This window comes from Clupea harengus, chromosome 5 (genome assembly GCF_900700415.2).
Source record: "Clupea harengus chromosome 5, Ch_v2.0.2, whole genome shotgun sequence".
Classification (NCBI taxonomy): Eukaryota; Metazoa; Chordata; class Actinopteri; order Clupeiformes; family Clupeidae; genus Clupea; species Clupea harengus.
In genome coordinates this window covers 13,143,967-13,167,549 of record NC_045156.1, presented here as the reverse complement: position 1 = coordinate 13,167,549, position 23,583 = coordinate 13,143,967, and the positions used below count along the sequence as shown (strand labels likewise).

At 45.7% G+C, this 23,583-nt stretch overlaps 2 protein-coding genes across 2 annotated transcripts; both read right to left on the bottom strand.

Annotated features, from left to right (window-relative positions):
• Nucleotides 1-14,327: 14,327 nt before the first annotated feature.
• On the bottom strand, nucleotides 14,328-17,356 carry LOC105907420 (adenosine receptor A1-like). The gene is made up of 2 exons (XM_012835741.3): nucleotides 17,025-17,356; nucleotides 14,328-16,632 (listed from the first exon to the last, which is right to left on the bottom strand). Exons 1-2 carry the CDS (start codon nucleotides 17,354-17,356, stop codon nucleotides 15,993-15,995), a joined length of 972 nt encoding a protein of 323 aa, XP_012691195.2. The 3' UTR covers nucleotides 14,328-15,992.
• Nucleotides 17,357-18,568: 1,212 nt separating this feature from the next.
• Nucleotides 18,569-20,899, bottom strand: LOC105907410 (adenosine receptor A1-like). The gene is made up of 2 exons (XM_012835729.2): nucleotides 20,568-20,899; nucleotides 18,569-20,206 (listed from the first exon to the last, which is right to left on the bottom strand). Exons 1-2 carry the CDS (start codon nucleotides 20,897-20,899, stop codon nucleotides 19,567-19,569), a joined length of 972 nt encoding a protein of 323 aa, XP_012691183.2. The 3' UTR covers nucleotides 18,569-19,566.
• Nucleotides 20,900-23,583: the final 2,684 nt, after the last annotated feature.

The following is a 23,583-nucleotide window of genomic DNA, read 5'->3' as shown; positions in this document are numbered from 1 at the left end:
ACATATGCTCATACAAACAGACTTGCCCATACACACTAAAACGCCGACTCACACACCACACACAAAACATACACACAAAAAAAGATATTTATACTATGGCAAGATAAATGGTCAGTGGCCAGCTAAGTTACTATATAGTTCATATACAGTGTTGTTGTTAAATTACAATGAGTATAGTTGATGTGATTAAAGTTTGCTGTTGCTTTACGGTCAGCTGAGAGGAACCTGTGGAGAATCTCTGAGTGTGTGTGTGTGTGTGTGTGTGTGTGTGTGTGTGTGTCATCAGCGCTGAGGACAGTAGACCAAAGGCCAACCAGGAAGTGAAGCTCTGGAGCTCTATCTAAAGGTTGCCTCTGCTTCTATTTGGCTGTAAGTTACTCTCTCTCTGTGTGTGTGTGTGTGTGTGTGAGAGAGCCTTTCCCTCAATTTGGTTGTGTGTGTGATTGTGTGTATGTGTATGCTTGTGTGTGTGTGTGAGAGAGAGAGAGAGGGAGAGAGAGAGAACCCTCCCTCTTCCTCCTCCCAGTGTGTGTGTGTGTGTGTGTGTGTGTGTGTGTGTGTGTGTGTGTGCCTCTCAGCTGCTGGCTGGTGCACACGGAGTTCATCCCTAGACTGGCACCGTCACAAACGGAGTGTGACCATGGGCACTACCCCCTGCGTCCCTCTTCAGACACACACACACACACACACACACACACACACACATAGGAACAGGGGGGATGTGCCCAGAGCGCTTTAGCAACAGACTTCTCTCTTCTTGAACTGCTGCCAATAGAGGCTGGCTTAAACCCGCACAGCTGAAAGTTTTACAAGCTCGCCGCTCTCCAGCAGGAAGAGACACACAGATTTGTGAAGGGAGCTCGTGCAGCTCTTCTCTCTCTCTCTCTTTCTTTTCTCTTTCTCTGTCTCCTTCTCTTTCTCACAAACACTGTCTGTTTCCCCTGTCGATGTCTACTTCTCCCTCTTTTTCTTTCTTTTCTCTGTGTCTACAATCGCGCATACGTACGTGATTCTTTTGAACAGCCTTGGGGATCTCTCTCTCTCTTTCTTTCTTTCTCTCTCTCTTTCTCTCTCTTTCTCTCCTCTTGTTTGCAGATGGATAGGATGCTTCTGGAGAGAAATAAATTAGCACATAACAGAGTTGGGGGGAGTGTGCGAGTGTGTGTGTGTGTGTGTGTGACGTCACACAGAGTGCTGCCCAGGACAGTGCCTGAAAAAAGAGAGACAGGGAGGACGAGGCTGCAGCAGTGCTCTGCTCTGCTCTGCTCTGCTCGCTGTGTCACCCGCGACCACGCTGCCTGCAATCCTCTAGCATTTTTTGTTGCTTTTTTTTTTCGCCGGAGGACGTTGGATTATTTCTCCCCTTCCCTCCCCCTGTCTGAGGGAGGCCTGGTGGGAGGGCGCGTGCCTCCTCTCCCCTCGGACTGGATTTATCAGACCCATCTCTCGCCAGCGGGGTCCACAAGTTCAACTTTCTTTTCCCCGTCCTTCCTTTTTAGGCTCAACTTTTCTGTTCTGCTTCTTCTGTTCTGCTTCTTCTGTTTTTTGTTTTTTTCACAAACTGAAATGACTGAGCTCAAGATGGATTCATTGAAAGCTGAACCCTCGTGTAAGAGTGAGACTCCGTTGCTGTCACCTGCTCTGCGAGCGTCCAGACTGTACCTTCTTCCGAAGGGGTTCGAGTTTAGGATGATATTCTTTTAAAGAGATTCTTTTTTTTTTCTGCCTGAAATCCAGCTGACCGGTGGCCGAGACAAGATGAGACGCCCTCCAGCACTTATTGTCATCAGCTGAGGGGAGAGAACGAGAGCCAAAGTGAGCACCAAACCCCACACAGGCAGCTCGTGAACAGCTAAAGGCAGGCAGCTCGTGAACAGCTAAAAGCAGGCAGCTCGTGAACAGCTAAAGGCAGGGAGCTCGTGAACAGCTAAAGGCAGGCAGCTTGTGAACAGCTAAAGGCAGGCAGCTCGCGAACAGCTAAAGGCAGGCAGGAGGGACAGACTGAGGAGTCCAGAGGCAGAGCCGCGTCAGGCATGAAGCACCCGGGCCAGATGCCAGCTCCTGACAAAAGCCTCCGCCGCACACTCCTCACACAGAGTCGCCGTCAAGCCCTGGCTCCTGGACGCCTCTCAATCCCCCAACATTGTCCTGGAGATCGCTGTCATTGTTGGCCGTTGACAGCAGATGTAGGACATTTCAGTAAGTATTTGATTTTCTTGTTTTTGCTTTCTGTTTTTTTTTTTTTTTCAGTCATGCTTGGCTTTCTGCTGTGTGTGTTTTGTGTGTTTTTTTCTTTCTTGTCTGCTTGTGTGTGTTTTGGCCGCTCTGGTTGGGTGGTGAGGCAGTGCGGGTGTGTTGTGTTGAAACGTCTTGTTGTGTTTTGGAGGGAATCTGCTTCTCCCCCCCTCGGGCCTGAGAGGGTGAGCGGGTTTAAGCCTCCCCGTCTGCCCCCGTCCCCAAACGAAGCAAACAGGCTAAACTACTCAGTGAGCCGCCTGCTTCCACTATCACCACAAAAAGACACCAACCGACTGCCACAGCCTGCGGTTCACACGCACTCTCTCCTGTCCTCTTCTCCTCTCCTTTCCTCTCCCTCGCTCATTCGTTCGTTAGTTCTCTCGCTTCTTCTCTTTGTTTTGGCGGCATGGCCAATCTGGGCAGGGACGAAGGGGGGCACGGCCAGACCTGTGGGCAGGGGGGCGATGCCAGCTCATGCCCTCTTCTCCGCTGGGCTTGTTTCCCAGCGTACCTCTGTCTCTTTCTTGTCCCGCCAGCCGCCACTCAACCCAACGTGGAAACGGACGCTCCTCTCCTCCTTTTTTTTTCTCCCTGCTGCCCCTTTTTTTCTCTTTTCCTTTCACCAGCTTTTTTTCGCCATTGCTGCCCGTTCGTTCCCCTCCGCTCCTCGAGGCTTCGCACTCGCCACTCCGGCCTTGTAGACGACGCCCGCCAGGTATTTTCACATTTTATCTCCACCCGAACTCACACACTTTTATTGTAATGCCTTATTTTGTTTCGTTGTTTGCTTTTTACTGATATCTCCTTCACTAGTATCCTGCTACTCTTCCTCATGCCTCCGCTCCTCCTCATCCTCATCTTCATCGTGTACACGTGTCTGCCCAACCCTGCGCCATTTCTCCCCTACTTGTTGCATTTATGCCACACAACCATATTGACCGTATTGATTTTCAGACAGACATTCCGTCAGTGTGGGATACAGTCAAAACTGTTGTGTGAATGTCCAAAAGGAGAGCGATAAGTTGACCAGACAATAGTGATAGGTTCAGAGTCCTGCTCCACAGACTCCAGAGCGTATGCGGAACGCAAAGCAGGTCGAGAAAAGGGGAGGACTAGCGTGTGTCTTTCATGGCTAAATGTGCTCGTATGAGAGCCGACTTCTGCTCAGAAATAAGTGCGTTATCGTTTAGAGGCGAAGGGAGAGAGACTGATCTTAAGATGGACCATGACTTCTATTCCCAAGGCCCCAAAAACAAGCATCTAGATAAATGCCCAAGTCATTTTCCACAAGCTGGAACAAGGATTAACTTTCAGATAACAAACTTGCTGCCTAAGCAGCAAAAACACTGTCTTTTGACTCCTTCTATCTTCGTGTGGTGTTGTAGTGGAGTACAGTACAAACTTGTTCCCTCCCTCAAAAAAACCCCCGAACTTTCAGGTATCAATTTGACGACAACAAAAATATTAATATTGCTGAAAATCATTCTCCAAACGGTGTCCCTGAGATTATGAATTCTAGGGCCACATTTGATATTGTGTTGATATCCTGCTATTTATTCTACATGTATGTTAAACCAAATTTAACACATCGGACCAGTACTTTAAAAGTGGCTTCAACTTTAACTAGCTTTAAAGCTGTCTGTCGTCAGTGTTGTAAGCATAAAATCCCTAAAAATGAAATCAAATGTATTACAAGTTCAACATACAGAATAAAATCCATATTCAGATTATACGTTTTTATTTTAATGCGCAACTGTGCTAGTAGGTTGATATGGGTGACTGCTAAAATCAGTCTGAGCCGTTTCAACTGATATGAACCAATTTGAAATGGACGTGCTTGAAAACCAGTCTAAACCAGATCGGACTGATTACGATTATGTCCTGTGATCGCGAGCTCCATATCAAGATTGTGTTTCCAAAAGAAAGAATCACCACTCCGACTTCTGAACCAACCATAAACCCAAACTACCTACCTACCAAATGAGCTTTTTTCAGTGTCATATAACCCTTTTCTTGTTATGATAAGTTGCGACAGGCATTTCTTAGGCATTTTTTGAACAATATATCACAAATCCAAATCAAAACAGGTGAAGTCTAAACAGTTTTCCTCTGTGTTTTTCAAAGTTCAAACAGTCCAAGGGGGAGGGCGCTAATGTAATGTAACGAGAAGCAAGGAGAAGAGAGGAGTTTCTAACAGAGGGTGGAGTGACAGGGCAAAAAATTAGACTACTTCCTCCTCCCCTCGTCTCCTCAGATGAACCCGTCACGTTACTAGATATTTTTCTCCGGCACGCCATTCCTGCTTCCTGCTATTTTCGTCCCTCCCCCCCGTCCCCCCCCTGTGTGGTTGTGGTTACCAGGAACAAAGCCGGGGTGCTTTTATCAGGAAATATGGGCGCATAAACACTCTCAATGGATTACAGTCAAGGCCAGGCCCAGATATCCACTCAGAGATAAACATACTGGCCTCATTGATTAATCAGAAACAATATGTGCAGACGCTCAAATCGCTTTAACCTTTGCAGTCGGTTACAATGCCTGGAGCTTAGCTTAAGTACCCTGATACACAATCATGGTTAGGCAAACACAAAACAACAGCCTATAATTAAGCAATCATGACAGTACGTTCAAAGTGTAAAGCAGCAATACATTTCTGCTCTAACATTGTCTATAGTGTTTTTTAGTTAATAGTGAATTATCACATTGTTTTCTTGTGTTTGAACAATTTTTGTTATTATCAAAATGAACAGCAACTGTTCCATTGGTGAGAACAGCATGACAACCATGTTACAATTTACTTGTCACGACTTTTAACTTCGGACAAGATTACATCTTCATGTGTTTTCATGTGTCTGTGAGAGATATGTGCTCTTCTTCAGCTCACCCAGGTCACAAACAGCCCTAGTGCAGACCCCCCCCCCCCCCCCCCCCCCCTGTTTAAGAAGGGTTCAGTCTTTAGTGGGTCAGTATATTTCAGATAAAAGGGGAGAAAGAGAGAGAGAGAGAAAGGCCACCATGTGTGCAATCACAAATCAAGCTGGCCTGATTCTAGCTCTTTGAGGAGTGAGTTTTTTTTTTGTGCAACTCATTCCAGAATTATACAGCATAGATCTAGAATTTCCATTGGCTGTCATTCATAACGGTCGCTTAAGTCGATTATTACATGTTCAAATGGAACCCTCAGTTGGAACGGATCTGGCGGGGGTCCATTCCAGAGTTGACTGCTATCAGAATGGCCTTCAGCAGACCTCACACACCACAGGAAGAAGTCAAACAAGGTCAAGCTCGAGCAAACTTCCTGTTTAGCTTTGCTATTTTAGCATACGGGGCGTGCTCCTTGAGCTCTGCACACTAACATGAGTTTGAGAGTGAGTGCTCACTAGAACTGCAGGGCCAAGACAACGCTACGGCACGTAGATCAATGGTTTGGCTCTCAAAGGACACTGCTAAACATCAAACAATCGCAGACTTTCTGAAACAGGAACCTTTTAGAGCAGCTCTTATAAATGAATGAATTGTACTTCCAGTAATAAATGAAGGATTCCTTTCCTTCCAGTAGTTACATTTGGTGATTAACATCCATAAATAATAATATTGGTATAATATGTATTTTATTCAGGATAACTAATGCGATCAATTAGGTTAGGGGATCTTTGTAGTAGCCTAAGCTTTATGCATCAGTTTACAGGAAACAACAAACTACAACACTAACATTACTTCATTCAATCATTTTCAACAATTTGTTCATGTTTGTAAATAAATGTGGCATCAAATGAATATATCATTTATAATATACTTATTCATACAAACAGTGGTGTAAAAAATAAATCAAATTTTCTGCCATTATGCAGAAAAGTGTTATCTGTAGATGGTGTTGTTGAAGACTGGTTTGAGACCTGCTTTAGACCTGTAGTAGTGTTACAATCCTAGGCATGAAGAAAATATGCTCTTTTGTCTTTGTCACATTAGTTAGGAGGGGAAGTCGAAAAGAAACAAAACTAAAATTAAACAGGAAGGAGCAGGACGTAAACAGTTCATTCTGCCTATAGAACTCAGTGGTGGCGCCAGATCTAGCAGCATATTTGACTCACAATAAAACCTCACATATTGCACCTTTGAAGCTTTTCTGTGTGTACACACACACTGCGCTAGCAGGAAGTGCCCGTGCAGGGACGTGGGGGCATTGTGTAGGTGATGTGGAACACAGTGCAGAGGGCACGGCAGCGGATGCCTCACAGATGGCAGAACCACACGCCATGCCAAACTTCCCGAGCGCTGTGCCAAAACCCCTCCACCACAAACAGGAAGCGCTCCCACACTCCTTATATGTGACACTGTGGGATAGCTGGTAAAGAAGTAAACAGCTTCGCTTCACCTGCTATTTGTCTCCTGAATGCTAACAAGCTAAATAGCAGTGAGATGATCCTCACATTAACACATGTTCTCTAACAGAGTCCGCTTTCCATCCCAATTACTCTTTAAATACTCACAGGTTACAGTTTCAGGCCAATGCACATTAAAATGTGTAATCAAATAACTTTCACTTTCCTTGTTATTTAGCATTGGCATAGTCACAGGCTGAATAGCAGTGAGATGATCATCATATTAACACTTTCTCTCCAACAGGGTCTGCTTTCCGCCCTAATTAGCTTTGGCTTAGAGATCATATATTATTAACTTGTCATCCAACTACTTCCCCCTCCCCTATTATCCAGCATTTGAATGTTCACAGGCTTACCAGTGAGATGATCATCATGCTAACACATGTTCTCCAATGGCTCTGCTCTTTAGCATTTGAAAGCTCACAGCCATCATAGCATTATATGTCAGCCAACAGCTTTGTATCGCCTACTAATAACGACTTAAACGCTCAGACTACAGACCAGAGAGCTGATCATCATAATTTCTAGCAAGAGGTCCAACAGCTTCCATTTTAGCATTTGCATAGTCTCAAACTAGAGAGCAGGGTGTGTGATGTCATTTCCCTCTCGACTCTCACCTCTAGAGACCACATGTGACTCCAGGTCGTCCAACACTTTCCATCTTCCCCATCTGTGTTCATCTTTCTTTGGTAAAGATCTCTGCCACTGTAGTTGTTTGTTTACAGCGGAGTGTCTGTCTGTTGGCATTCCGAGATCCTCTCTCCAGATCTCCTCATTACCTTTTGGCCAGGGATCTCAATGTTCCCTAAGACATGAATTTCTTAATCATAGATCTACCAAGGTGAAGAAGCCAATCTAGCTTGCCGTATGCTTCAGGACCAGAAGTAGGCCAGGTCATGACCTCAGCTTTCACTGGGATAGTGAGTAGCAGGAGATCAGAGTGGAATCACGCTAACATATAAAGTAGCAGTCAGGGCTAATTATTTATGTGGGAAGACATACTATACTGTTAATGAAGCGAATTATATCTCACCTAAAATAAATGGATTGTGTAGGGAAATACCACATTGTTGACCACTAAGTCATACCTATATTCACAATTAGTTTAGACTAGATTCAGGCAATATGATACTGCAAAGATGGATTATATATATTAGTTTCGACTAGATTCAGGCAATATGATATTGCAAAGATGGATTATTGTTAGCGTTTTACCACATAGTTGCAATTTCAGTACAAATACAAAATCTCACACACACACACGCTCTCACACACACACAAAACACACACACACCCACACACACTCACATACTTTCCTCTGTGTCATCTGAATGGGTATCTGTCCCTCCATCTCATTCTGTGGCATGGTGACCTGCCACAGGATCCTGACACCATTTACCGTCTAATTAATTCAACGTCTCAATTAAGGACTCTAAGAGAGCCTATCCTCTGTCCTCTCTTCCTTTCCTCCCATCCTTCCTGTCCTCTTTGCTCTCCCCCTCTCCTCTCATCCACTTTCCTCTGTTCTTCCCTGCTCTCTCCTCCTTTCTCATCCTCTTATCTCCTCCCCATGGCTTTCCTCTCTTTTGTCCATATCTCTTCTCCTCCCCTCTTTGCTGGCCCTGAAGGCCCTCACTGCCCCAATGCCCTGCTGTTCTCTCATCTCCTCTCTCTGGCCCTGAAGGCCCTCACTTCCCCAAGCTGTTCTCTCAAATCGTTTCCATCAGCGTCCGCTGTCATTAGTTCAGAGCGCAATCCCACATGCAAATGACCTGCCCTGCCGCCTTTCACCGGCCTCTGCTTCACATGCTAATTTATGCAAACCCACAAGTCTTTCTTCACACACACACACACACACACACACATAACTCTCGATCTGACCCCGTCTAGCAACCCACAGCAATGGCGGTAGCCTGCCAGCCTGTGGCATTGTCCTTAGCTCTCAGCTGGAACTTTGACACGACTCAGCACCACCATTTTCAACCATTACTCACATTTAGGTTTGTTAAGGTGAGCTGACTAGTCGGATTCCTTTAGGGCACATACAATATTGGAGATAGCAAACATGGGGTGACATTTTTGCTGTATCATGTCAATGAATGAGCGACATCTCCTGGTTAGGCAGTTAACGAGCGCATGTTCGGTTCCACCAGCATTGAACGAAAACTGCTTCTAAACCTTGTGCCGGAGAATTAATGTTATGTAACTAACATACAGATAAGCATTGTTTTTAATGTTGTGTGATGCGAGTCAATCTGTCTTAGTGATATGTTGGACTGCTTATCAGTTGTCTGGTCTGTGTTGCGGTATTTTGGTGCAATCGTTGTTAAGTTCTAGAGGAAATCTCCTGGGTCTTCCCCTTCGTGTTGACTTGAGAAAGCTTAGTCCTTCCCTAAAATGGCCGAAGAGCGGCCATTTTGTTTGGTCTTCTCTCTCCCCTCTTTGCATTGGTGGCAGCAGCCTATACGCATGGCTTTGTGCAGGCTAGCGGGAGTCAGCTGGGGAAGCCATGTTTAAACTCAGCTCTTTACTTCTGCCTGTTAAACAGCAAGCTTGCGCTGGTTTGTGGGGCGGTAAAGAGCCAAGTTTGTGAAAAAACGGGCACTCGTTCTTGGCGCTGCTTGCCTCTATTTCATGCCAACCTCTCTGGATGCCAGTGAGTTACGCTTAAGCCTTCCAGAAATTAGCACACTCTGAGAAGCCTGTGCGCCGCTTCATGATGGTGTTGTAATGCTCTGAGGGAAAGAAAGCCAATGCCTTTGTAAGTACAACAGGGAGCTTTTCCATTCAAATGACCCACCTGTGTCGGGTGCTGGGACGCTGTCGGCTAATTCCTTGGGACAAAGTCAGCATTCAAGTTGAACATTTCTGAGGTGGGCGGTTGTATACGTTCAGCTGAGTGCTCACAGGGAACCTCACTCCCTGTTTTTTTTTATTTAATTTTTTTAAGACAATCGAATTGTTCCTTGGGGGTGATTCCCTGTAAAACTGTTACCAGACTCCCTCCTTTGTTATTCAGGATAATGTCAGGCAGAGAACTCCCATCCCATCACCAGGCTAAGGGCAGTGAGGAGCCTCAAACTCTCTCCCAGCGAGAGGCTAGCCCGGACCCGAGCCAGTCCAGGTTTTAGCAGGCTTGGATACACTTTCTATTAGTCTCAGTGTAACAGGGCGCTTAACCCTTCAGCAGGTACCGTCACACCAGAGTTTGTAGAATGTTGAAAGAACGCTCTAAAGAACATCTGGCTCCGTCTAATATAACGTGGAATTTTAGAAATCTTACATTGTTGATGGAATTAGAACGTTAGAACACGCCCCTGCTGAAGGGTCAATGTGAGGTCATTTGGAGCTGGGTGTAGGTGCATGCTTGAAGCACTGATGCATGTACATCCACGTGTCAACTGGTTGATGTATTTTCACTCAACAGTTCCCTCTGTGTGCTGTTTGTTTTGGCACGTTTGAACCCTTTCACCTCCATCTCCTTGACCTGGAGAGGATATTTCAATCGCAATGCTCAGACTGCAAATTACACTGTCTTGAGCCATCATTCATGTGTACGTTACTATACTAAACGAGTGCCTTATCTCTCTGTCTCTCTCTCTCTCTCTCTCTGTCTCTCTCTCTCTTCTTCTCCAGGACATTGTTTTGCTGTGCTGCTACCAGGCCATTCCTCACAGAGAGACGGCTACCTGCTGACTGACGGCTGTCCTTGAGGCTGAGGTAGTAGATTGAATAGTTGTGGGGTCGGAGCCTCCCTCTGAGATAACTATACAATCTACTGTCTTTCCTAGAGAGACAGACTGACCTCGAGAGAGAACTCTGCACATCTGCCGGAAACATCCAGGTCACAAACTCACACCCAAATATGTAACACCTGTCCACATCTGTCACTGATGCATTCAACATCAAGCGTTATTTGGAAACACTTTATGTGAGCCCTCTGTCACCATAGCAATGTCATGGACATGTCATGGCAGATACCATGTAAAGGTGTTGTTAGAAGTGACATTCATTTCCGTCGATGTTGTAACCATAATCAGTAATTGTCATTATAGCTTTCTAAAATTATAATGCTATGAAAGGCAACAAGCATATGCCAACATAAGCTGTTATGTTATCAGTAGCATCCAAAATTGTGAAAACTGTCAGGACAATTACGGATACTGGTCACAAAACACCATCAAATCATTGGCCACCAACTGTTGTGACGACCAATGGGAGGATAGGGTATCAGCCATGACATGTTTATAACAAGTTTATGTCAGTCTTATGGCACAACATTATATGTTATTACTCATACTGAACAATATTTGAGCCATATTCATTATGTAAATGGTTACATCCTCTTGCTGATGAGGTGATGTGATGACTAAAGACAGGGTATGTAATATAATATGTTATTGAGGTAGTTATGCCTTTCTTATGATAATGGCGTTGAAGTAAAGTTCCTTGTTATTCTGCATTCATTGTAAACTATAGAGCTATGTGCTGTAAGCGCATTAAGCCTCTCGGTGATGAAGTGATGCCTTGACCAGTGGACTGCTCTCATTTTAGTCCAGAGCAACTTACAAAACATTTGCAAACATTACACACAATACAAATACAAATTTACATTTAAAACATGCATAATAATAATAATAACAATTCCAAATATCCAAACTATTATTATCTGTCCCATTATACACCGTTAGTGGACTAATCCTCTTGCTGGTGTGTGACCAGTGGACAGCCCTCTCGTGTGTGTGACCAGTGGACAGCTCTCTCTCTCTCGTGTGTGTGACCAGTGGACAGCTCTCTTGTGTGTGTGTGTGTGTCCAGTGGACAGCCCTCTTGTGTGTGTGTGTGTGTCCAGTGGACAGCCCTCTCTCGTGTGTGTGTGTGACCAGTGGACAGCTCTCTCGTGTGTGTGTGTGTGTGTGTGTGTGTGTGACCAGTGGACAGCCCTCTCGTGTGTGTGTGACCAGTGGACAGCCCTCTCGTGTGTGTGTGTGTGTGTGACCAGTGGACAGCCCTCTCATGTGTGTGTGTGACCAGTGGACAGCTCTCTCGTGTGTGTGTGTGTGTGTGTGTGTGTGACCAGTGGACAGCCCTCTCGTGTGTGTGTCCAGTGGACTATGGAGTTAGATTTGTTTCATAATTCACAAACAAACGAAACGCGATTCAAACAAACGAAACGGGAGTCACAAACAAACGAAACGCGATTCAAACGAACGAAACGCGATTCACAAACAAACGAAACGCGATTCACAAATGTATTTCATGATTCACAAATGTATTTTGTGATTCACAAATAAATGACCCCATGACATTTGTTTGCAACCTGACGAACACGAGTTACAAATCCCTGGATTCGTCTGTGTGGATTTTTGGAACTTTCCTAGCGCGTTTAGATTCACAAATGCATTTTTTCTAAAAGATATTCTCTGCAGCCTATCAGATCTCTTCCAATTTTAGCCAATCACATTAAAGTGTCTATGTGGACTACAAACCACCCGTCATAGTCATGGACATTGTCCGAGATCACGAGCAATGGCATCTGTTAGCTGCCCACAAAATGTTAGTGAAATATAGATTGTTAATCTTATTAAACCGATTATCATACATGGTTGAATATTCTTGAGAATGACAGGATCCATGTTTAGTCATTTTAAGTGTTTCCTAGGCTAACGTCCAGGGATTTGTAACTCGTGTTCGTCAGGTTGCAAACAAATGTCATGGGGTCATTTATTTGTGAATCACAAAATACATTTGTGAATCGCGTTTCGTTCGTTTGAATCGCGTTTCGTTTGTTTGTGACTCCCGTTTCGTTTGTTTGAATCGCGTTTCGTTTGTTTGTGAATTATGAAACAAATCTAACTCCATAGTGGACAGCTCTCTCTCGTGTGTGTGTGTGTGACCAGTGGACAGCCCTCTCGTGTGTGTGTGTGTGACCAGTGGACAGCCCTCTCGTGTGTGTGTGTGTGTGTGACCAGTGGACAGCCCTCTCGTGTGTGTGTGTGTGACCAGTGGACAGCTCTCTCGTGTGTGTGTGTGTGACCAGTGGACAGCCCTCTCGTGTGTGTGTGTGTGTCCAGTGGACAGCTCTCTCTCGTGTGTGTGTGTGTGACCAGTGGACAGCTCACTCTCGTGTGTGTGTGACCAGTGGACAGCTCTCTCTCGTGTGTGTGTGTGACCAGTGGACAGCTCTCTCTCGTGTGTGTGTGTGTGTGACCATTGGACAGCTCTCTCTCGCGTGTGTGTGTGACCAGTGGACAGCTCTCTCCCGTGTGTGTGTGTGACCAGTGGACAGCCCTCTCTCTCTCGTGTGTGTGACCAGTGGACAGCTCTCTCTCGTGTGTGTGTGTGACCAGTGGACAGCCCTCTTGTGTGTGTGTGTGTGTCCAGTGGACAGCCCTCTCTCTCTCGTGTGTGTGACCAGTGGACAGCTCTCTCTCGTGTGTGTGTGTGTGTCCAGTGGACAGCCCTCTCTCTCGTGTGTGTGACCAGTGGACAGCTCTCTCTCGTGTGTGTGTGTGTCCAGTGGACAGCTCTCTCTCGTGTGTGTGTGTGTGTGTGTGTGTGTGTGAGACCAGTGGACAGCCCTCTCTCGTGTGTGTGTGTGACCAGTGGACAGCCCTCTCGTGTGTGTGTGTGTGACCAGTGGACAGCTCTCTCGTGTGTGTGTGTGTGACCAGTGGACAGCCCTCTCGTGTGTGTGTGTGTGTCCAGTGGACAGCTCTCTCTCGTGTGTGTGTGTGTGACCAGTGGACAGCTCTCTCTCGTGTGTGTGTGACCAGTGGACAGCTCTCTCTCGTGTGTGTGTGTGACCAGTGGACAGCTCTCTCTCGTGTGTGTGTGTGTGTGACCATTGGACAGCTCTCTCTCGCGTGTGTGTGTGACCAGTGGACAGCTCTCTCCCGTGTGTGTGTGTGACCAGTGGACAGCTCTCTCTCTCTCGTGTGTGTGTGTGACCAGTGGACAGCTCTCTCTCGTGTGTGTGTGTGACCAGTGGACAGCCCTCTTGTGTGTGTGTGTGTGTCCAGTGGACAGCCCTCTCTCTCTCGTGTGTGTGACCAGTGGACAGCTCTCTCTCGTGTGTGTGTGTGTGTCCAGTGGACAGCCCTCTCTCTCGTGTGTGTGACCAGTGGACAGCTCTCTCTCGTGTGTGTGTGTGTCCAGTGGACAGCTCTCTCTCGTGTGTGTGTGTGTGTGTGTGTGTGTGTGAGACCAGTGGACAGCCCTCTCTCGTGTGTGTGTGTGACCAGTGGACAGCCCTCTCGTGTGTGTGTGTGTGACCAGTGGACAGCTCTCTCTCGTGTGTGTGTGTGTGTGTGTGACCAGTGGACAGCTCTCTCTCGCGTGTGTGTGTGACCAGTGGACAGCTCTCTCCCGTGTGTGTGTGTGACCAGTGGACAGCCCTCTCGTGTGTGTGTGTGTGTGTGACCAGTGGACAGCTCTCTCTCGCGTGTGTGTAACCAGTGGACAGCTCTCTCGCGTGATGACGTGCCTCGGCGAGGTGAGGTAGTAGGTTGTATAGTTTGCGGGAGGGATGAAACCCTGTTTAGGTGATAACTATACAGTCTATTGCCTTCCTCGAGGGACACACTGAACAAATGTCTGCGTGCTTTTCTACACTCTGCCTTCTCCAAAGAGTAAGTATCTTTTACAAAAGAGCATTACATTTGCCTGACAAATGTCAATATGTCTGAACATGATGGCTTTGAGAATTAAAATACATGTTGGTGATCAACTGGTGATATGTTTTTTTTTTGTCTACAATTACATACTTTTTCAACCATATTGTGCATTAGCAACCAATAAAAACAAGTCAACTTAAGCATGGCTATTTGGGGAATTTGAATGCTCACACTACTGTAATGTATGACTGCTTCTTCAAGCTCCTCTTGCTCCACCAGTAATACACATCATGCTCAGTCCAGATCCACGCACACAGGAAGCAGAAAGGCCATACATTTTTAACCTCAATGATTTACATTTGATCCACAAGCCCCACAAATGTAGACATTTTCAAATAAATGCACTGACTAACCTGATCACAAGCATCAGACATGTAAACATGCCCATTATGGTAGTGTGATAGTTATGTGTGTGTGTCACTGCTCACTGAGAAACTCACTTCTCTGCAAATGTTCAGAACTCAATTATCATTCAAATCGATCTGACAGGAAGCGATCCATAGGGTCCAACTTTACACTAAGGGTTCTTTTTTGGGGGGGGCGACAGTGGTTTAGAAGGGAGAGTAGGTAGAGGAAGGTCGCTAGTTCAATCCCGACCAAGTGTCGAAGTGTCCTTGAGCACGACACTGAACCCCCAGCAGGTTTTGGGACTGACGTGTAAACTCTATGAGTAGAAAAGCGCTATATAAATGCAGTCCATTTACCATTTATTACAGTGTACTTACTTGGGTAATAAATAGTACAATGATCTTCTCATACAAGTACGTTTTATTTTATGTTACTAAAAGGAAATCTAATCCTAACCATGAACCTTTATACAGCCTGTACAACAACATGTGCCAGTACAACACACAGTGGAGCACACATGAATCATTATAATCAGTTATTAAATACATAGTACTTAAGGACACATAATAAACTGGGGAACAGTGCAACTAATGGTCATCTGGGGCTACGCAAATATCCATCCCATGTACCAGCTGCCATTAGTCTGTTTCCCACTAGCTGACCACAGCGTTGTCCCAGTGGGTTGGTAAATGTGGTTGTTCAATATTTAGTCAACCAGAAGAGGGTACTAAAGAGCCACAGGGATTATTGCATGATCATGATATTTGTGACAAGATGACCTCTGCTGGCAGGGAAGGGAAACTGCATGAAAGTGGACAATTGCCACAACCTTTGACCCCGACTCTGGCAAAGGCTAACTGGTGTGACACGCTAGTTTAAGAAGCTGTAGATGTCCCAGTGCCTGTAAAGGAAGCTGTGAGGGATACACTGATGGTTGACTAAGAAACAGCCCACCCTGACTGAGAAACAGTGCTCTTTAAATAGAACATATGACTATTACATCTACCTCTAACATTTTAAATAAGATTCTAGTCACAGTTCATTTTAAGCATCCTTTGGTGCAATGTGCTAGCATAAGTTGAATAGGTCATCTATTATAAAATCACTTATTGTATATATTTAGTACATAGCATGTAAGGCCACTTCAACTAAAGTAAACCTGTGTGTACAGAGTTATTATCATTCCAGTTTTAAATGCAATGGGAACTTGAACAAAGCATCATGTAGAGTTAATTTAGCATTTTTTTTAATTGAACACTATTACAGTTTTTTACATTATATTTGTACACTGTGAAGCACTCTGATGTATGAGATGGAGTCAACATGTAGTACACTGTAGATCTGCAGATCACAACGTCCTGTTTGGCTCATTTCTTGTGCTGATGGTACTGTTGATATTGACTTTAGTCTCTTGGCCCTCCTTGCAAAGAAAGTGCCTCATCCAAATTGCCTTGAAAGCAGATTTGAGCTTGCGGATTTTCAGTGCATACACCACTGGATTAATGGCCGAGTTTGCATGAGAGAGGAGGATGCCAACATAGAAAGCCTGGCGAGGAACAATAACTCCATAGAAAGAGGCAGCGTTCATGAAGTGCAGAGGCAGCCAGCAGACCGCAAAGAGCACCAGAATGAAAACGAGGGAACGGGTGAGTTTCCGTTCCTTATGGTAGTAGGAATGAGACCCACTGCCACTCACCCCACCTCCTCTCAGCTGCTGGTGGATCCTCATGAAGATGCAGAGGTACAACACCAGCATCAGTAGCATGGGTGGCAGTAGGCAGGTGAGGAAGTTGAAGTTGACCATGTAGGACATTGGAATCACTGCCAGAAACGTACAAGTGATGGTTGTGGAGTTAGAATCCTCCATCTGTGCTAGAGTGTCTTGGCGATACCATCCAAACATGGGAACGAAGCCTAAAATACTTGCAGAGACCCAGCAGGCTCCCACTACAGACCAGGAGCGAATCTGTGTCACAGTGCTCTTATACCTGTAGTGGAGGACGACACAGTTAACATGCACTACTCTCACAAAAACAGTCAAATCTCTCTCTCTCTCAAAACTAAATTACGGCAGTGAAAGTGCAATGTGTCACAGTGCTGTTATACCTGTGGTGGAGTTTTAGAAAACACTAGTATGATACATCACTCTCACAATTCATTTTCAAAAGTTACTACATTTGAATACAATACATTTCAATAAAATATAGTTATTATATTCTGTAGATAATCAGCCACAATACAAGACCAAGAATAGCAATTCTTGAGGAAATATACAATAAATATACTATCAAAAGTCGGAATAATTCTTTAATGTGACCGCATTCAGGGATTGGGAGAGAGGCGAGGTGAACACAGACTGTAGTGTGTTAAGGAACCTTACCTGAGTGGGATGTAGACACGCAGGAACCGGTCCAGGGTGATAGCCAACAAGGAATGGACAGAAGCTTGGGTCAGAATAATCACCACAGAACATAGAGCCACACAACCATAGAAGGGGATTCTGACCAGACTGTCCACCAGAACCGCCACAGGTACAGCCACCGCCCCAACCAGGAAGTCGGCTACGGCCAGAGAGACGATGAGGCAGAAGGTGGGCTGCCGCTGCATGGCACCACACGTCCAGACTGCCCAGATCACCATCAGGTTGCCATGGCAACAAGCCACAGCGATCAGCACCTCCAGTGCTGTGTAGAGCACCTTGAGGCTCTCCATGACAATTCTGCTAGAGCAATTTCTAATTACAAATACCCTGAATGAAACCCTCTCACAAACCTCCTTTAGTAACAGAGGCTGAAGCTCTACTGATGCTGTATGCATGCATTTCCTGAGAAACAGGAAAACCTGCACACGTGTCATGTAATTTGCATGATTCTACAAGATTAAAACTGTATGAGTTGAACACGCACACACACACACGCACACATACACAAAACAAATTGCATATGAAAAGCAAGTAGCATCTAGTAAAAACAGCATGTCGTAACCGCTGACCCCTTGAGAGGGACACTGCCGGTGACACACTGTTCCATGAAATGAATGCTTCTGGTATTGTATCCGGTATTGTTACAGTAAATGAAAGTTTAACTGCTCCCTAAAATGTGTTAGTAAAAGACTGAACTGTGATGAAACACAAGGATGTATCATTGTATTCAAGGATGTATCATTGTATTCTAAGAAAAAAGGAGTGTTTTTTTTCATGGCTCCCCTAATTAATATTGACAAAATTCACATGTTTATAAATATTTGCATTTTTTGGGTGTTGTGGGTTGAAAAGGGTCCTCAACCAATTGTGAGTTATTTACATCAGGAAATGGATGCCACACTTCTAACAGTCTCCGCCTGCGTGAGAGCGTTTCATTTTCATTGGCTAATCGAGACTCATCATCCACAAGAATTTACAGGGGTATTCACAGGTGATAGGACTTTTATACGTCGCTCACTATGAGATTTTATAGAAATGTGCATAGTCTTGCACTGGACTCGAACCCGCACCGTGGAACTCAGGAGGTGGCAGTGCTAATAATTAAACCAAGAGCCCTTGAATTTGTATGTCGCTAGCAGGTCTCTTAAAGTTTCGGGGAAGGTTTTGTCACTGCAGAGTTCTGTATCCGCTGGCCACTAATTGACAGAGATACATCCCACTTGTTTTTAGCATCTTTTGGCATTTTAGTTCAGCCCTACACAATGCCAATAGCCTTTGAACTTTGGTGCATTTGTACTTGGGCTACACCCATCATAACAGCAGAGGCAGACACCCGTGGTTATCACTGCCAGCTATGCCGTTTAGGTGTTAGCACCACACTACAGGCTGTGCTAACATTATCACCATAGTGAGTGATGCCATGGTAACAAGCTTTCCTTTGTGATTAATGTCATGACATAATGCAGCCTTTGGGGCCTGGTCCTATGTTCTCGTCTTCGTGTCTCATGCTGTGATGGTAACTTGTTCCATGTGGTGTGTGATGCAATCAGATTCTTTGATGAAGCACCCTCTCCTCTCGTGAACTTTATGTGTTAGTGTGGAATAGCAGTGGCACTGATATTACACATTTGGTAGCTCCGTATCTACACTTGTTTATTTATTTATTTATTTTATAAACACACACAAAAACAGAAACACAAGAAGCGAGACCTGTGCAACTTCTGCAACTTCTAACTGCATGATGCTTTTTCTATTTTCACACCACATCAGACCACATCCTAAAATTAGCAGTCAGCTCTTAGCAATATGTGGGGTGGGGAAGCAGGATAAATGTATCCAGTCTGATGGCTACTCTTAAATGGAGTCGCTAATCTGCACAGTTTTGTATAATCCACGTAAAATGAATTCTAGGACCTTATAGAGGGAGAATACTCTGAAAACAGCAGTGGCAGACTTGTGATGTGCCATGATAATGTCAGTGATTCAATTGCACATATGAATAGACAGACTGATCTGTATTCAAAAAGCTATTTAGCAAACTGACAATGTGAAAAATTGGAGTTGGAGTTATGTGGAGATGTTGATGGAGATATTTCAGACACTACACTCTGATATTTTGCTCATTTCTGTTGGTGGTGGTGATGCAGTTGATATTTCCTGTGGTCTGGCTGCTCCTTGTAGTCTCTTGGTCCTCTTTGCAAAGCATGTACCTCCCCCACATCGTCTTGAAAGCAGATTTAATGTTGTCGATCTTCAGTGCATACACAACAGGGCTAACAGCTGAGTGTGCATGAAAGAGCAGAATGCCGACATAGAAAGCTTGATGGGGAACTGTTAATGGCGGCCCATAGAAAGAGGCAACGTTCATGAAGTGCAGAGGTAGCCAGCAGAACGCAAACAGCACCAGGATAAGAAGTAGGGATCGAGCCAGACTCCACTCCTTATGGTATGGTGGATGTATGAGATGGAGTCAACATGTAGTACACTGTAGATCTGCAGATCACAACGTCCTGTTTGGCTCATTTCTTGTGCTGATGGTACTGTTGATATTGACTTTAGTCTCTTGGCCCTCCTTGCAAAGAAAGTGCCTCATCCAAATTGCCTTGAAAGCAGATTTGAGCTTGCGGATTTTCAGTGCATACACCACTGGATTAATGGCCGAGTTTGCATGAGAGAGGAGAATGCCAACATAGAAAGCCTGGCGAGGAACAATAACTCCATAGAAAGAGGCAGCGTTCATGAAGTGCAGAGGCAGCCAGCAGACCGCAAAGAGCACCAGAATGAAAACGAGGGAACGGGTGAGTTTCCGTTCCTTATGGTAGTAGGAATGAGACCCACTGCCACTCACCCCACCTCCTCTCAGCTGCTGGTGGATCCTCATGAAGATGCAGAGGTACAACACCAGCATCAGTAGCATAGGTGGCAGTAGGCAGGTGAGGAAGTTGAAGTTGACCATGTAGGACATTGGAATCACTGCCAGAAACGTACAAGTGATGGTTGTGGAGTTAGAATCCTCCATCTGTGCTAGAGTGTCTTGGCGATACCATCCAAACATGGGAACGAAGCCTAAAATACTTGCAGAGACCCAGCAGGCTCCCACTACAGACCAGGAGCGAATCTGTGTCACAGTGCTCTTATACCTGTAGTGGAGGACGACACAGTTAACATGCACTACTCTCACAAAAACAGTCAAATCTCTCTCTCTCTCAAAACTAAATTACGGCAGTGAAAGTGCAATGTGTCACAGTGCTGTTATACCTGTGGTGGAGTTTTAGAAAACACTAGTATGATACATCACTCTCACAATTCATTTTCAAAAGTTACTACATTTGAATACAATACATTTCAATAAAATATAGTTATGATATTCTGTAGATAATCAGCCACAATACAAGACCAAGAATAGCAATTCTTGAGGAAATAATTCTTTAATGTGACCGCATTCAGGGATTGGGAGAGAGGCGAGGTGAACACAGACTGTAGTGTGTTGAGGAACCTTACCTGAGTGGGATGTAGACACGCAGGAACCGGTCCAGGGTTATAGCCAACAAGGAATGGACAGAAGCTTGGGTCAGAACAATCAACACACAACTGAGGAACAGGCAGCTGTTGAATGAGGTTTTGACCCGGTCGTCTATCAGAACCGCCACCGGTATTTGTACTGCCCCCACCAGGAAGTCGGCTGCGGCCAGAGAGACGATGAAGCAGAAGATGGGCTGCGGACGCATGGCACCACTCGTACACACTGCCCAGATCACCAGCAGGTTGCCAAGGCAACATGCCACAGCGATCAGCACCTCCAGTGCTGTGTAGAGCACCTTGAGACTATCCATGAGAATTCTGCTAGAGCAATTTCTAATGACAAATACCCTAAATGAAACCCTCACATAAATGTCCTATTTGGAACAGAGGCTGAAGCTCTACTGATGCCACTCACTCACTGAGAAACAGTAAACCTCCAATTTCTAAAAACAAATACCCTAAATGAAACCCTCACATATAGAGCACCTCCTTACTGTGGTTGATCACTCTGGTAAATGAACCAATGAGTTCAAATCATAAATACTGAGAATGAAACCCTTAAAAGGAACTTCCTTTTAAAACAGGGTGTAGGTCTGTTGAGGAAGCTCACACATAGGAACCCATTTCCTGACAAAAAAGGAGACCTTCACACATGCCATGTGTTATTTGCAAGATTAAAACTTTATTTACATTTACATTTACATTTAGTCATTTAGCAGACGCTTTTGTCCAAAGCGACGTACAAGGGAGAGAACAGTCAAGCTAAGAGCAATAAAAAAGCATGGTGTAACAATAAATACTACTTTACATGAGAATTAGAAAAACAACAACCTAGAAAAGAGGAAAAAGAAGTGCAGGAATGTAACTGCTGAAGTGCAAGTTAAGCGCTAGTCAGGTGCCAGTTAGGAGGGGAGGTGCTCTCTGAAGAGTTGGGTCTTCAAAAGCTTCTTGAAGGTAGAGAGGGACGCCCCTGCTCTGGTAGTCCTAGGCAGTTCGTTCCACCAACGTGGAACTACAAATGAAAATAGTCTGGATTGCCGTGCTTGCACGGACGGCAGTGCCAAACGACGCTCACTAGACGAGCGCAGCGTCCTGGGTGTAACATTTGCCCTTACAAGAGCATTTAGGTAGGTGGGAGCAGAACCAGTAAGCACTCTGTAGGCAAGCATAAGTGACTTGAACTTAATGCGAGCAGCTACTGGCAGCCAGTGGAGCTCGATGAGTAGCGGGGTGACGTGTGCCCTTTTCGGTTGGTTGAACACCAGACGCGCCGCCGCGTTCTGGATCATCTGTAGTGGTTTCACCACGCAAGCCGGCAGGCCCGTTAGGAGGGCGTTGCAGTAGTCAAGGCGGGAGCTCACCAAGGTTTGCACCAGCAGCTGGGTGGCATACTGGGTTAGGTACGGCCTGATTTTGCGGATGTTGTATAGCGCAAAGCGGCACGACCTGGAGACAGAGGCGATGTGGGCCGTGAAGGTCAGTTGGTCATCAATAATGACCCCGAGGTTTCTTGCTGTTTTGGATGGAGCAAGAGATAAAGAGTCAGTATTGATCTTGATGTTGTGGTGGATGACCTGTTTGGCTGGGAAGACCATCAGTTCCGTTTTGGCCAGGTTCAGCTGAAGGTGGTGATTTTTCATCCATGTGGATATATCAGCGAGACAGTCCGAAATCCGCGCCGAGACCGTGGTGTCCTCAGGAGGGAAAGACAGAAACAGTTGAGTATCATCGGCATAACAGTGGTAGGAAAAACCATGCGAGCGGATGATAGGGCCCAACGAGGTGGTGTAAATGGCAAAGAGAAGTGGTCCCATCACCGAGCCTTGGGGCACCCCAGTGGTGAGGCGGTGAGGTACAGACAGCTGACCTTGCCATGACACGTTGAACGAGCGCCCAGTGAGGTAGGATTCAAACCAGGAGTGCGCATTGCCAGAAATGCCCATACTTGACAGTATGGACAGAAGGATGCGGTGGTTGACTGTATCAAACGCAGCTGATAAGTCAAGCAGGACGAGAGCCGAGGATTGAGCTGCTGCTCTAGCTGTTTTTAAGGCCTCCATTACAGACAACAGGGCTGTTTCGGTGGAGTGACCGCTTTTGAATCCAGACTGGTTCGGATCGAGGAGATTGTTCTTTGACAGGAACTCAGTGACCTGTTTGGAAGCTGCCCTCTCAATGGTTTTAGATAGGAGCGTGAGAAGTGAGACCGGTCGATAGTTTTCCACCTGAGTGGGATCGAGAGACGGCTTCTTGAGCAGCGGCGTTACCCGAGCCACTTTGAAAAGAGAAGGAAATGTTCCAGAATTAAATGAAGCATTAATCACCTGTGTTATTGCCGGTAAGACGGCAGGCGATATGGCTTGAAGGATGTTGGATGGGATGGGGTCCAGCGGGCATGTAGTTGGACGGCTACCTGTTAGGATTTTGGAGACCTCACTCTCGCTGAGAGGGATGAAAGAAGGAAAAGATGAGCTATTGACGATTGCGCCCTTAGGGGAGGGGGACAGTTGGTCGAACTGTTGCCCGATGGCTGCCACTTTCTCTGTGAAAAAGGAAGCAAAGTTATCAGCAGTGAGGTTAGTAGCTGGGGGGGAGGAGGAGGGTAGAGCAGAGTTTTGAAGGTGGAGAATAGTTTCCGAGCGTCAGTTGCACCGTTGATTTTGTCATTGAAAAAAGTCTTCTTAGCAGCAGTGATGCTGGATGAGAAGGAGGCCAGCAGTGTCTGGTAGCTTGCAAGATCGTCCAGCGCGGCAGATTTGTGCCACTTTCTCTCAGCCGCTCTGAGATTGGAGCGCTGCGTTCGGAGGGTATCACTCAGCCACGAATGAGACTGGGTAGATCGAGCAGGTCTGGTGGAAAGTGGACACAAGCTGTCCAAGCATGAGCTCAGAGTGGAGCAGAGAGCTTCTGTGGCATCATTGACACCTAGTGAGGAGAAAGTGGATAAAGGTGGAAGAGCAGAAGAAACCAGAGAGGAAAAGTGGGTAGGAGAGAG

What these genes read in the sequence shown, in the direction of transcription:
- LOC105907420 (XM_012835741.3), bottom strand. Translation starts at nt 17,356, where the DNA reads ATGGAGAGCCTCAAGGTGCTCTACACAGCACTGGAGGTGCTGATCGCT. An exon ending in CGTGTCTACATCCCACTCAG is followed by an intron (nt 16,633 to 17,024) that starts GTAAGGTTCCTT and finishes CCTCCACTACAG; the next exon opens with GTATAAGAGCACTGTGACAC.
- LOC105907410 (XM_012835729.2), bottom strand. Translation starts at nt 20,899, where the DNA reads ATGGATAGTCTCAAGGTGCTCTACACAGCACTGGAGGTGCTGATCGCT. An exon ending in CGTGTCTACATCCCACTCAG is followed by an intron (nt 20,207 to 20,567) that starts GTAAGGTTCCTC and finishes CCTCCACTACAG; the next exon opens with GTATAAGAGCACTGTGACAC.